Raw genomic sequence first — 12,565 nt, 5'->3', positions numbered from 1 at the left:
TGCGATCGCGACTAGGGCACGCAGGCCTCGATAAAACCGTTTTGGTTTCGGAAAATGGGGGGTATCTACGAGCGCAAAACGCATTTTCCACTACACTGGCTGCTGATATTGTCCCAATCTGGTCCTGGAGGAGTATGTCCTTGATGCTATTTACACTGCGGCACGTGGCGGGCCGGTCTATGCCAAAAATGGAGATTTGGGGAGATCCACCTTCTTCTTTTCTGCTCTGGGCTTGGTATTGAGCCTCGACTTGGTGGCCCAAGGCGCCTTTGTGCCTGCCTGGACCTCTCCATCGGCAGGCTTGTTCTGCAAGTTGGCCTCCACAGAGCCTTCCTGGACGGAAGCCAGTTCGAGGTCGTAGTTGAAGAATCTCTGTTTGCACTGGTCCACAGCGTCCCTGAACTTGGCCTCGCCGTCTTTCCTTAGTTGCGTCAATTTCTCGACGTTGTGCTGTGTCAAGGGGTCCACCTTCAAGCCTTGCAACTCCAATCTGGCCACCGTCTTGGCGATGTACCAGAACTTGATCTCAAAGTCGGAGTCCACGAGCTCCAAAATTGCCATAGGCGCCTTGTCCTCGCCAAGTCTGGGCTCCAACTTGGTAACTCTCGTGAATCCATGCGTTCTATCCGTGTATCTCTTGCTGAGCTCTTCAAGCACCTTGGTGCCGACCTCCTGCTTATCTGCGGGCTGCAAGTAGTTCAAGGCCCTGTTGAGCTTGAATCTCTGCTCCAAGGGGATGTTGGCCATCTGTCTCTCTTCCTGTAAGGCCTGGCTTAGGAAAGACTCAATCTTGGCCTGTGCTCTCTTGGCTTTCGTTCTGCCCGTGACGATGTACTCATGGCGTATCAAATTAGCACAGAGGTTCTTGTTCATCAGCTTCACGTGGCGAGCCACGTTGGCATCGAACTTTTTCAAAGCTGGCATGATGGGTTTGATACACCTTCGCTCAAGATCAACTTTTTTTCTAGCGTGTGCGTGTGCGCACCAATAGTGGTTGCAAAATGTCAAGACCAGAGGAGCTGCAAGGTGGAAGTTTGGGTGAATTTGGAAAAGGAGATGGATATCAATTACTTGTGGTTGATTAATCTACGATGCTTCTGCTGTTGGTGAGCGTCTTCAGTTTTGATGTTTGCCTCTTCTGCGACACTGCTTCATTTTACGAGCTTGTCATAGATTTCCAAGACAGTCCTGGCAATATTGCTAATAGTCGATCGACTTTCCTTCTCATTTTTCTACTTAATCTTCAACAATTGCTCAAATTTCTCTGTCCCAAAGTCTTCATGTGTTCATCACCTTGGAAAAATTCGACTCCCATGAATGACAATCATGGGCTGACATCCGAAAAAGTCGAATCCGGTAAATTCTTCTTTCTTCTAACAACGCAATTTTTCTTCTCTTTCCGTCCATATCATGGGGTCTTGACTGCCTGGTGTGACGCAGTAGGTGTTGCACTTTCCTCTGTCGCATCAACACCTCGAAACTACCCATATTGGGTGACCATAATTTTCAAGTACCCCAGATTTTAGGCAACTCTTAAACTAAGACCATGCATTAACCTTATCCTTGCCTCCCTCATGTGGACGACTTACCTCTTTTCAAATATATCACCAACTTTGATGACCCATGCCAAATACTATTGGAAACCATGTCATTCATTTCGAGACTAGAGCCTGCCCTTAGGTCTATAAGTAGAAACCGTTTCTCCCAGAGTTTTTTTTTCTTCATCAACACCCACCACAAGCAATTAAGAGATAACAAAAATGTGCAAGAACTGTTTCAACATCCACGCCACTTGGATCCCCAAGGACGTCACCGACCTCGTTATTCAAGCATTCAACGGAGTCCCCCACTTTTACGCAAGGCACACCGGAGGCCTTCCCTTCTCCTTTAGTTGGGAACCTAACCAGTTCAAGTACTTCTTCTTCCACTGGTTCCATGCTTATCATAGTTACGACCTGAAGTTCAAGGCACAAGCCATCTACGAAATGAAGCTCGTAAACTTAGCGAGATGGCATGACTTTGACACTTTTGACCTTGCCTATTCTGGCGTCACTTCTACTCGTGCCGTCTTGATAGCTGACATGAGGTTATTCGGCAAGATGCCTCCATCAAAGGCTCAGAATATTGATCTTTCGGAGCATTTTGCAAAGCAAGTTGCCTCTGCCAAGAAGCTCTCTGCTTCAAGAGCGGTAGAGAAACCAAGAACTGCGCCCTCTTTTTCTGTGGACCAAGGTCCTAAAGGGTTTTTGCAGATTCTCTACAAGCAAGGACCCCAATTCTTGCCTGGTGACTTCCCATGCTTCAGACACGCTACCAGTGAGAAGCAGCACGAAGCATTCCTTCCTTGTGATTTCTACAAATTCAAGGAAATTTTCAACGAGGACCAAGAGGAGTGCTTCCTTCCTTGTAACTTCTATAAGTTCAAGGAAATGCTCAGCGAGCATGAGAAGGAAACCTTCCTTCCTTGTGACTTCTATAAGTTCAAGGACATTTTCAATGAGGATCAAAAGGAAACTCTCCTTCCTTGTAATTTCTACAAGTTCAAGGAAATGTTGAGCGAGCATCAAAAGCAGACCTTCCTTCCTTGTAACTTCTACAAATACAAGGAAATGCTCAGCGAAAATCAAAAGGTTACTTTCCTTCCTTGCAACTTCTACAAGTTCAAGGAGATTTTCAGCGAAAGTCGCCAGAAGAATTTCCTCCCCATTGACTTTTACAAGTTCAAGGAAATCTTCCGTGAAGAAAGCCCCGAAAGCTTCCTTCCCATCGACTTCTACAAGTACAAGGAGTACACCAACGACGAGCAGGCACTCGAGTACCTTCCTCGTGACTTTTTCAAGTACGTTGAAACCATCTACCCCAAGTGCTCCCGTACTTACCTTCCCAAGGATTTCTACAGGTTTGAGGACTCCCTCAAGGAGACACAGCCCTCCTTCTTCATGCCTGGAGATTTTCCACATTTCGAGAAGCTTCTTTCCGAGAATTGTCACCCTGGATCGCCACGCCATGCTGGTACCACAGAAGGTGCCAACCACAATCTCGGAGCTAGGAAGTTCTTTCTCCCTAGAGACTTTCACAGTTTCTACAGGACCTGGACAAGGGAAGACTATGTTCCGCAATTGGAGCGTAAGAGCCTGAAGAAGACTTCGAAGCCGAAGAAGTCTTCGAGAAAGCTCTCCAAGAAGCATCGTCTTGTGAGTTTCTTGCGCAGCCTTCGACCTTCCCGGGTCCGCTAGTCCTTTTCTGGGCTGGCTCTTTATTAAAAAAATTTTAAAAAGTAGAAAAAAAATAAATAAAATTGAAAGACAGTCGTAGTGTCTCAGGGACGGAATAGGAAACTTAAGACGACTTTCTAATCATGGGTCAATTGGGTTTTTTAGGTCAGTTATATCTGCCGATTTTCCTTTTTGAGCTCGTTCGTTGATAGCATCTTTTTGTGATTCTCAGTGTGAGAATGACTGGATTACCAATCATCTGCGCCCACCACCAATATTGTACCCCCAAAAAGCTTTCGATCTATACTTTTGACTACCCTCTATCCACTGGTTATGTTAGATTTTGATAAACTCAACCCGTTCCCGAGATATTTGCAAACTCCGTCAATTCGGGTTTTTAGCCTCTGTACGTCTCACAATCCACTTTTTGGAATACAAAAAATGGATTCCCCTCCTTTACAGAAAATTCTATTGATTCTGGATCTTCCACCACTTGCTCATATATTACCTGCTTCGCCAAGTACCCCAGCAAGACTTCGTGGCCAAGTTGGTTAAGGCGTAAGACTGTTAATCTTAAGATCGTGAGTTCGACCCTCACCGAGGTCGCAAATTTTTTTTTCACTTTTCAAACTCTTCAAACAATTCAATTTTACAGCCCTACAGTTATCTCTTACGTCACGCGTCTATTTGTCTACATCACTTTTTGCCGCTCTTCTTGATGCCGCCTCCAACCATGGGGCCACCCTTCTTGGCCTGCTCAGCCAACTTCTTCTTCGCAGCAGCGTCAGCCTTCTGCTTAGCCTTGAAAGCGAGATCCTCCTCGTCAAAATCCTGGTTTTTCTTCTTTGGTGCCTTCAAAGGCTTGGCCTTACCACCCTGGCGTCCAGACATTGTGTAGTACTTTGGTGATGAGCTCCTTTTTTTTTTTTTTTTTTTGTCAGTCGCATGTCAAAAATTCGCGCCTGCAGCAATACCGCAGCGGTCCACATTCTGTTGTGGTTATCAGAATCCCTATCGAGCAATCCATAGTGGCGTTATAAAGTCACTTGCAGGTAGCGAAGGCAAAATTGGAAAAGTTTGTCGAAAACTGATTTTCGATTCCTCAAGATGTACCCTTGTAGCTCCTAGACCACCACTGTCAATTCGCAGCCATTTCAACAGCCATAGTTAAGAGCCTCAGTAAAACGGCGGTTGTCAAATCCGAAGGCGCCAATTGGGAGAAGCTGGATCCAGGAACGCAGGGTGTATTTAGGCCGGGGCACAGAGGGGTCACCGTGGTGGTTATCGCATGGCAGAGCGGGGGCCAATGAGATGCTCGCAGAATCAAATAATGCACCTCGAAGGTTATCTGGCTGCAAAAAAGGCATTCTAAGGGGAAATCACAATTGCAAATCTCCTCAAAGTGTGCTTCTCGAACCGTTTTGGCCCGCTGCTCTTGCATCAAATAACCACAGCGGTAAAGAAGTGTGCTGCCGCCTGTAGCCCGTTTTCAATGAAAAATTCGGCTATTGTAGTGAAATAAATACCCTTGGTCCTGGGCTCAATTAGGAATTTTTCAAAATTATTAATTTTTCTCTATCATGGCTAAGAAGTCTTCGAAGTCCATCAAGAACCCCATCCCAGTTACTTTGCTCTCGGGCTTTTTGGGATCGGGAAAGACCACTCTTTTGGAACACATTCTTACCAAGGACCATGGTCTTAAGATTGCCGTTATCATCAATGATATGTCCCAGTTGAACATTGATGCCGACTTGGTGCAAAACCACCGTGTTTCTCAGAAGGAGGAAAAATTGGTGCAGCTTCAGAACGGCTGTATCTGTTGCACCTTGAGAGGTGATCTTTTGGAGGAGTTGGTTGCTCTTGCCAAGGATGATGCTTTCGAATATATTGTTATTGAGTCCACTGGTATTTCCGAGCCTATGCAAGTGGCCGAAACTTTCACCACTGAATTCACTAACATGTACCTTGACAACCAAGAAGGTATTACTAAAGAGGACGAAAAGATTTTGAAGGAAATCAAGGACTTGGGTGGTCTTGAAAAGGTTGCCAAGCTTGATACCTGTGTCACTGTCATTGACGGTAAGAACTTCTACCACAACTTGGAAACTACCGAATTTCTTGTTGACCGTTTTGGCTCCACTGGCCAGAATGAAGAAGAAAGAACCATCTGTGACCTTATGGTGGACCAAATCGAATTTGCCGATGTCATCATTGTCAACAAAATTGACTTGGTGAACAAGAAGCAAAAGAAGAAGATCTTCAAGACCATCAAGTCGCTTAACCCTGTTGCCAAGGTCTACAGAACCAACTACAGCCGTGTTGATGTCAAGGACGTTGTTGGTACCGGATTGTTCGATTTCGAGAAGGCCTCTTCTTCTGCTGGTTGGTTGCAGAGTCTTCACGAAATGACCAAGAGAGAGGCCTTTGGCAACAAGCTTACACCCAAGCCCGAGACCGAGGAGTACGGTATCAACAACTTCGTCTACAAATCCAGACGTCCATTCCACCCAGAGAGACTCTACAAGCTTATCAGGGACAAGTTTGTGGTGATTGAGCTGTCTGGACTCGCCGATGAAAACAACGAAGGTGAAGGTGAAGGTGAAGACGAAGAAGAGGAAGAAAGCGAAGAGGAGGAGGAAGAAGAAGAAGAGATCGACGAAGACGAGATCGACGGCGACGAAGAAAACTACTCCGACCCCTCTGAAGAACAGATCATCAAGAACAAGAAGCACTCCAAATTCGGCCCAGTCCTCCGTTCCAAGGGTTTCTTCTGGCTTGCTTCCCGTCACATCATCCGTGGTGAATGGTCCTCTGCTGGTCCTATGCTTACTATGCGTGGAGGCATTCCATGGTTTGCTGTTGCCGGTAAAGAATTCTACCCACCTGAGGCCCAGGCCCTTATTGATAGAGACATGCAAGGCAGATTCGGTGATCGTAGAAACGAGATTGTGTTCATTGGTTTGAGCATCGATGTGGAAGCCATCACCAAGGAGCTCGACTCGTGCTTGCTCAATGACGAGGAGTACAAGGTCTACGAGAAGCTCACGAAGGAGAAGAACCTTTTCAAGGTGGAGAAGGCATTGCAGAATGAGTTTGTCGACGGCTTCGAGCTGTGGATTGCCTTTGACGAGCCTGATGCTCCTGAGGAGGAGCCCAAAGTGGCTGCTCCCGAAATCCACAACGGCCATGTGCACAAGCCCAAGGCTGTTTCCAGCAAGAGCTGAGCGAGGTGATAGAATAGTTAATAGTTTGTAATTAGAGGTGTGTGAGGAAAGTGTAGGTGGTGGAAAGCGGGCTGTAACGAAACAAGAGGAGAGACATATCGTCGTTTCGAACGATTCCCGAACTTTTACTTCAATCTTTTCTTGAGTATTGGACAATACCTCCAGCTTCTTGGTATCGCAATGTCTCATCCATAGGTGCAAGCCAAAAGCCGAACCTAGGCGCAGATAACATCGAAGACCACCACATCAAGCGAAAGAACTAAAAAATCTCAAAATCAGTAAACAAATCAATCATTATAAAAAAAGAAACCTGTATCACCCTCCCCCAAAAAATCAAAACGCCAGAAGTGTCCCACCGGATCGGTGTTGCTGCGTAGTGCACCCAAATCTCAACACCTCACTACTACCTTAGATAACCAACTACCACAGCATGGGTATACTCACAACGGCAGACAAGGAAAAAGTCAAGCGTGCCGTGCCCAAGGCGTCGAATAAGATCATCGACGCCACCGTCGCCAGACTCTATATAGCGCATCCAGACCCGAACGAATGGACATACACCGGTCTCGTTGGTGCCATAGCCTTGGTGGATGATTTGGTGGGACACACGTTTTTTCTTAAGCTCGTGGACATCTTGGGCACCAAGGGTGTTGTGTGGGACCAGGAGCTCTACGTCAACTTTGAGTACCACCAGGATAGAAAGTTCTTCCACACTTTCGAGATCGAAGACTGCCTTGTGGGGCTCCTATTTGAGGACACCAGCGATGCTGCCCACTTCTTCAAGCGTGTATCCAACAGACAGAAGTATGCGTCGAAGGATACCCTGAAAAACAAGAACGCCATTGCATTGAAGGGCCAATTGGCTCCTGAGGCCGCCAAGATCGGACCCAGAGGTGAGTACGTCAATGTCCAATCCGACCAGAGAATGAGAAGAACCAGAGGTGTGCTCTACTACGACGACCAGCCTCCGCCAGAGTGGCGTCTGTTGTACGCGGAATTGGCCTCCGCAGGTATCACAGAGGACATGATTGCCGAGAACAGAGAGTTCATCAAGGACTACATCGCCAAACAGGGTGGACCCTTGGTTGGTCTCGAGCCGCCCATTCCCAGGAAACACACTGCGCCACAGAACGTCTTTGACGACCAGCAGAGCTATAACGACCGTCCACCGGTTCCATCGAAAAAGAACAAAAAAGCTCCTCCTCCACCTCCTCCAGCCAGTGCACCTTCCCAGACGCCGCCTGAAATCACTCCCACATCTACACATCTCAGCACGCCAAACGAGCTTACTCCTCAACATACGCAGAGCTCAGACGGGTCGGCTCCTTTCGCTGCTGTTCCAGAAAACAGATTCAGGGTCCCACCTGCAACGGCTCCTATCCCACAACTTCCCCATAACACCGTCCCCAACCAGATGGAGTATAACACGCCTGCTCCGGGAATCACCCAACAAAACAGTGGACTGGGTCAATCGCTGCGGCCCCCTCTCTTCGGTGCCCACTCCTCGCTGTATGGTCAACCTGTCCAGGGTATACAGCCTCCTCCACCTCCTCCAGGACGCAATAACAGCGCTTCTGGCCCAGGTGCTCTACCCGCAAGGGGCAATCCACCTCCTCCCCCAGCGAGAGGCAATCCCCCCGCTCCTCCTCCAAGAGGCGGTGTTCCTCCACCTCCACCTCCAAGAGCTAACCCTACTGGCGGCTCAATGGCTCCTCAGAGAACGGGTGCTCCACCTCCACCACCTCCTCGTGCTGCCAGAGGTGCTCCCCCTCCACCACCAGCAAGAGGTGCTAGACCACAGCAGGCCCAGCCTCAGCAGCCTCAACAGCCTCAACAACCGCCACAGCAGAGCTACCAGCCTCCTGCTCCACAACAACTGCAGTCTTACCAGCCACCACTTCCCCCACAGAGAGATGCAGAGGCTGCACATCCAGCTCCTCCTCAGCAGCAACACCAACAACCACAGGCATCTGCTCCACCTCCTCCACCAATGCCTCCTCAGGCAAATGCAGCACCTTCAGGTGGCGCTCCTCCTCCACCTCCTCCACCTCCTGACTTGGGCTCTGCAGAGCCCTCGGCCCCATTGCCGCAGCCTGATGCCGGTAGAGACGCATTGCTCTCGTCTATCAGAGGTGCCGGTGGTATAGGTGCTCTTAAAAAGACTGATAAATCTCAGCTAGATAAGCCCTCAGCGTTGCTTTCTGAGGCTAAGGGTGATCAGCCTCCTCCATCCTCAGGCGGTGGTGGCGGTGGTGGTCAGCCCGAGACCCTTGCCGATGCATTGGCTGGCGCTCTCAACAAAAGAAAAGCTAAGGTTGCCGCCAGCGATGATGAAGAAGAGGATTGGTAGGTCTTCCCCATACTATCAACACATTTTGCAGCCAAATCCGGTTCGCGCACATAAGATGCTCATCAAATCTACACCTGTAAGAGTACCACCACTGTAGTCAGGCAATGAGTGACGAGAAGCTGGCAGAAAAGGTGCTTAAGCCTTTCAAAGAGGCTCTTCATTTCTGGCTGGCCATGTTGAATAAGCCAACCGAACTCAGTACACAGATACCAGCTGCCCAGGTGGAGGATCCACTTCGAGAGATCATCAAACTCACCAAACTAATAAAAGCACAGACTACAAAAGTCGGCATTGTCTATGCACCCAAGAATATCCTGAAACAGTCCGATGCCGTCCACGACACCGTGGCTGAGTTGTCCAAAACATTCGTGTTTCTCATATCTGCACTTTCACAGCTTTCACCAGAGAAGGTATCCAGCCTATTTTACACAGAGGTGGCAGCGAAATCCAAAGACTTGATTGAGACGGCAGAAGCCTTCGCTGAAGAATTGGAACTCATTTTGAAAAATACTGAGGAGGAGGACGAAGAAGCACAAACGAATGCAGACACCGTCAACCCAAGATTGCTTTCTGTGGGCAAGATGTGGCTGCTTTGTGATGGCATTGGAGAATTCATAGAAAAAGGAAACATCAAGTTTTTGCAGCTGAAGACCACGCTAAACATTTCGTTGATCGAGGATGGTCTAGACGAGTTCGAGGAGTGGGTCAAGAACCCGCAGGATATGGACGACGACGATCCTTTTGGACTTGATGACGACTTTTCTGATGAAGAGGCACCAGCCGACGATAAGGAGGCTGACTCCGGAGATGAGGCTGATAACGAGGACATAATCAAATTCGGAGAGCTGTGGCTCAAACAGCTCAAGTTGGTGAAGCTACTCTTCCTCTCTATCAACAAATCGCTCCCTAGTGTGACGTCCGGCTCTGTTATTGACGAAATCTACGCTACAGAAAACTCAATTGTTCGTTGTGTCGACAAGCTTGTGGTTGAGCTCATGATGAATAATGAGTTGGGTGACGAGGTGGAGCAATTTGACAAGGAATTCGGCAAGTCGTGTTCCAGCATAATCAGCATTCTTCGAAGCGTCAACAAGACGAACGAAACAAAGGTGAAGTGGTGTGTTTCATGGGAAGCAAAGTACAAGGAGTTGCAGGACGCTAAGTACTAGCAAGGTAAATAGAACTGAGCATAGATATATCATACATACTAGAGCTTACTGCCCAGCTCTCCAGATTCCTATTGCGACAAGCCGAGGTATTTAGCGTGGTGCTTGGCGTGGTCTTCCACAAAAGTGCTGATGAAGAAGTACAGATGATCGTAGCCCTTCACAACGTGCAAATCCACACCTCCTTTGTAACCAGCCTCCTTGGCAGCTGCCTCAAAGTTCTCGGGCTTCAATTGGTTCTTGTAAAAGCCATCAGCTTCACCCTGGTGGATGAGAATGGTGGGTTGGTTGTCAGAGCTGAACTTCTTGATCAAGTGGGTAGGGTCGTACTCGGCCCATTGAACCTTGTCCGAGCCCAAGTAGTTACCGAAGTTCTTTTCACCCCATTGGCAGTCCACTGGGTTGCAGATTGGAGCAAAGGCACTCACAGACTTGTACTTGTTGGGGTTCTTCAAGAAACCAGTAAGAGCACCCATTCCGCCCATGGAGTGGCCAGTGATGGAGATGTTCTCAAAGTCCAATTGCTTAAAGTGGCCTGCGAGGCCGGTCAAGAGCTCCTTGTGCACGTAGCTGAACATCTTGTAGTTCTTCGACCAGGGTTCAGCAGTAGCATCAACGTAGAATCCAGCACCAGTGCCAAAGTCCCACGAGTCGTCTTCACCCTGGATGTTGGCACCACGTGGGGAAGTGTCAGGGAAGACAATTGCAAAGCCGTACTTGGTGGCAAAGTATTGGAAGAAGGACTTTTCAGAGGCATTGTTGGGAGTACAAGTCAAGCCAGACAAGTAGACCAAGACAGGGATCTTCTCGTTCTTGGAAGGAGGAACGAAAACGTTCACATCCATTTTTGTGTTGGTCGTCAGCGACTCATGTGACAACTTGTGCAAGGTGCCCTGGAATTGAGCGATTTCAGCGTTGGTAGTGAAGGACATGGTGATGGTGTGAATCTGTGGGGTGGTAGAGATGCTGCTACTTATACTTGCGCACCGGATCTGGCTGCCTAAATAGGGATTCGTTTGCGCAGCTCTCGATTACCTATAAACTCAGTTTGCCATGGGGCTCAAAGGGATAAAATATGACCAAAATGGCGGAAAACAAGAAAAGTGCCCCGGATACGAAAATCGGTGCCGAGGTGGTCAAATCAGCAAAGATGGCGATAATGGGTGCGAAAACTCCAAGCACTCTATTAGCAGAGGCTGCCAAACCCACTGAGGTGCCTCTAATTTTCGTAGGAAAGACCTCGGGCGTATAAGCATATAGCGTTCCGTACATGATGTTGGAGAAAAAATTGAAGAAGCAGTTCCAGGCGAGATTGGAGTCTGGCGTTTTGGCGGTGGTGGATCCAAAAAGCACTATGCCTGTGAGGACAAGCGAGACAAAAAGCACACCTTTTCGGCCAGTTCGTAGTTCCACAAGGAGACCAGCAATAATTGCTCCTGGGACGCCCATTACGGCCACAATAAGCGTGTTTCGGTAAGTTGTAGCGACGCTGAGTTCGGCATTTGCCAGACCTCTTTGCTCAAGGTAAGACGGGAGAAATGCATTGTATAACGGGAAAGCAAGGCCAATGAGTGCCCACGATGTAATGACAAGGGTCGAAGATATTGCAAGACGCTTAGATCCAAAACACTGCCGTACGTGCGAGAGATTGTACCGTCTGATTTTGGACTTCAAGAGCTCGTTCTCTCTGAATGCACCTCGGTGGTGTTTACCGCCCACGATGTCGTCAATTGCAATGAGGTCGCTTATAGACAAATCGACTGTTTTCTTGTTGATTTTAGCAATCTTATGAATTGTCTCCACGGCCTTTTTGTCGTTACCCCGAGCCAAATAAAACGATGGACTCTCATACACCGGCATCAAGAACCTTGCGAGGAACATCACCAAGCTGAGTCCACCGATTGTGAAGAGAAAATACCGCCATCCCCAATTGTCTTCCCTTACGCAATTTTCGGTATCATCGCAACTATAATTTGAAATGAGCCCCCATGAGATCAAGGCAGTGACAACCTGCCCCAAGGCCCACCAAATGGACATGACGGTCAAAAGCCATTTCTTGTTGGTCGGAAGCGCTTCGAGGAAAATTGCAGAATCAACCGGTAAGTTCCCTCCAACGCCAAAGCTCCACAATGCACAGAAGCAGCCTAGACCAGCGAAATTGGGTGCTGCTCCAGCACAGAGACCGAATATTCCAATAAACAAAAAGGTGCAATTGAACGCCCAGCGGCGACCTATAATGTCTGCTGAAAGCGACCAGAACAATGCTCCAGCAAGAAGACCCAAGTTCTGTGCCAAAGTGAGGTACGGCGCTCTCCCCTCTGGATAGTGGACCAGGTCCTGCTCTGTCAAACGCTGTAAAATATAGGAAGTAGCCGAAGGCCAGGCATTATCGGCAAACCAGCCAAAACCAGCCACGAAGAATAAACCCACCTGGTATCGCCCAAAGCCTATCTCGTCTAATGCGTGGGTAAGGATGAGCGACTTTCGGATGTAGGTCTCGCCAAATTCGGAGGCGTCGAAGAGCTCCGAGGAAATCTCCGTATCCAGGCCCACGGCAGTATCCTCGTGGATTTCTGAGTTCGTTTCATTGCCCATGATGAAAATAAAGGG

At 48.4% G+C, this 12,565-nt stretch overlaps 7 protein-coding genes and 1 non-coding gene across 8 annotated transcripts; 5 read left to right on the top strand and 3 right to left on the bottom strand.

Moving 5' to 3' along the window:
• Positions 1-177: 177 nt before the first annotated feature.
• MRPL8 (mitochondrial 54S ribosomal protein bL17m) lies at positions 178-924 on the bottom strand (the record flags this gene model as incomplete). Its single annotated transcript, XM_024858450.1, has 1 exon — positions 178-924. One exon carries the CDS (start codon positions 922-924, stop codon positions 178-180), a length of 747 nt encoding a protein of 248 aa, XP_024713360.1.
• An 836-nt stretch (positions 925-1,760) lies between these two features.
• Positions 1,761-3,236, top strand: C7M61_003095 (uncharacterized protein; the record flags this gene model as incomplete). The annotated part of the gene is made up of 1 exon (XM_024858449.1): positions 1,761-3,236. The coding sequence occupies one exon, from the start codon at positions 1,761-1,763 to the stop codon at positions 3,234-3,236; it is 1,476 nt and encodes a 491-aa protein (XP_024713359.1).
• A 511-nt stretch (positions 3,237-3,747) lies between these two features.
• Positions 3,748-3,824, top strand: C7M61_003094. The gene has a single exon. It is a non-coding gene; the product is annotated as a tRNA-Asn (tRNA).
• A 971-nt stretch (positions 3,825-4,795) lies between these two features.
• On the top strand, positions 4,796-6,439 carry C7M61_003093 (uncharacterized protein; the record flags this gene model as incomplete). The annotated part of the gene is made up of 1 exon (XM_024858448.1): positions 4,796-6,439. One exon carries the CDS (start codon positions 4,796-4,798, stop codon positions 6,437-6,439), a length of 1,644 nt encoding a protein of 547 aa, XP_024713358.1.
• Positions 6,440-6,869: 430 nt separating this feature from the next.
• On the top strand, positions 6,870-8,789 carry WAL1 (actin-binding protein; the record flags this gene model as incomplete). Its single annotated transcript, XM_024858447.1, has 1 exon — positions 6,870-8,789. The coding sequence occupies one exon, from the start codon at positions 6,870-6,872 to the stop codon at positions 8,787-8,789; it is 1,920 nt and encodes a 639-aa protein (XP_024713357.1).
• Positions 8,790-8,893: 104 nt separating this feature from the next.
• Positions 8,894-9,958, top strand: C7M61_003091 (uncharacterized protein; the record flags this gene model as incomplete). The annotated part of the gene is made up of 1 exon (XM_024858446.1): positions 8,894-9,958. One exon carries the CDS (start codon positions 8,894-8,896, stop codon positions 9,956-9,958), a length of 1,065 nt encoding a protein of 354 aa, XP_024713356.1.
• Positions 9,959-10,026: 68 nt separating this feature from the next.
• Positions 10,027-10,887, bottom strand: C7M61_003090 (S-formylglutathione hydrolase; the record flags this gene model as incomplete). Its single annotated transcript, XM_024858445.1, has 1 exon — positions 10,027-10,887. The coding sequence occupies one exon, from the start codon at positions 10,885-10,887 to the stop codon at positions 10,027-10,029; it is 861 nt and encodes a 286-aa protein (XP_024713355.1).
• A 103-nt stretch (positions 10,888-10,990) lies between these two features.
• Positions 10,991-12,550, bottom strand: C7M61_003089 (uncharacterized protein; the record flags this gene model as incomplete). Its single annotated transcript, XM_024858444.1, has 1 exon — positions 10,991-12,550. The coding sequence occupies one exon, from the start codon at positions 12,548-12,550 to the stop codon at positions 10,991-10,993; it is 1,560 nt and encodes a 519-aa protein (XP_024713354.1).
• Positions 12,551-12,565: the final 15 nt, after the last annotated feature.

Source organism: Candidozyma pseudohaemuli (assembly GCF_003013735.1).
Source record: "Candidozyma pseudohaemuli strain B12108 chromosome Unknown scaffold00007, whole genome shotgun sequence".
Lineage (NCBI taxonomy): Eukaryota > Fungi > Ascomycota > Pichiomycetes > Serinales > Metschnikowiaceae > Candidozyma > Candidozyma pseudohaemuli.
Note: the sequence above shows the minus strand (reverse complement) of the source record. Positions and strands in the feature narration are given on the sequence as shown.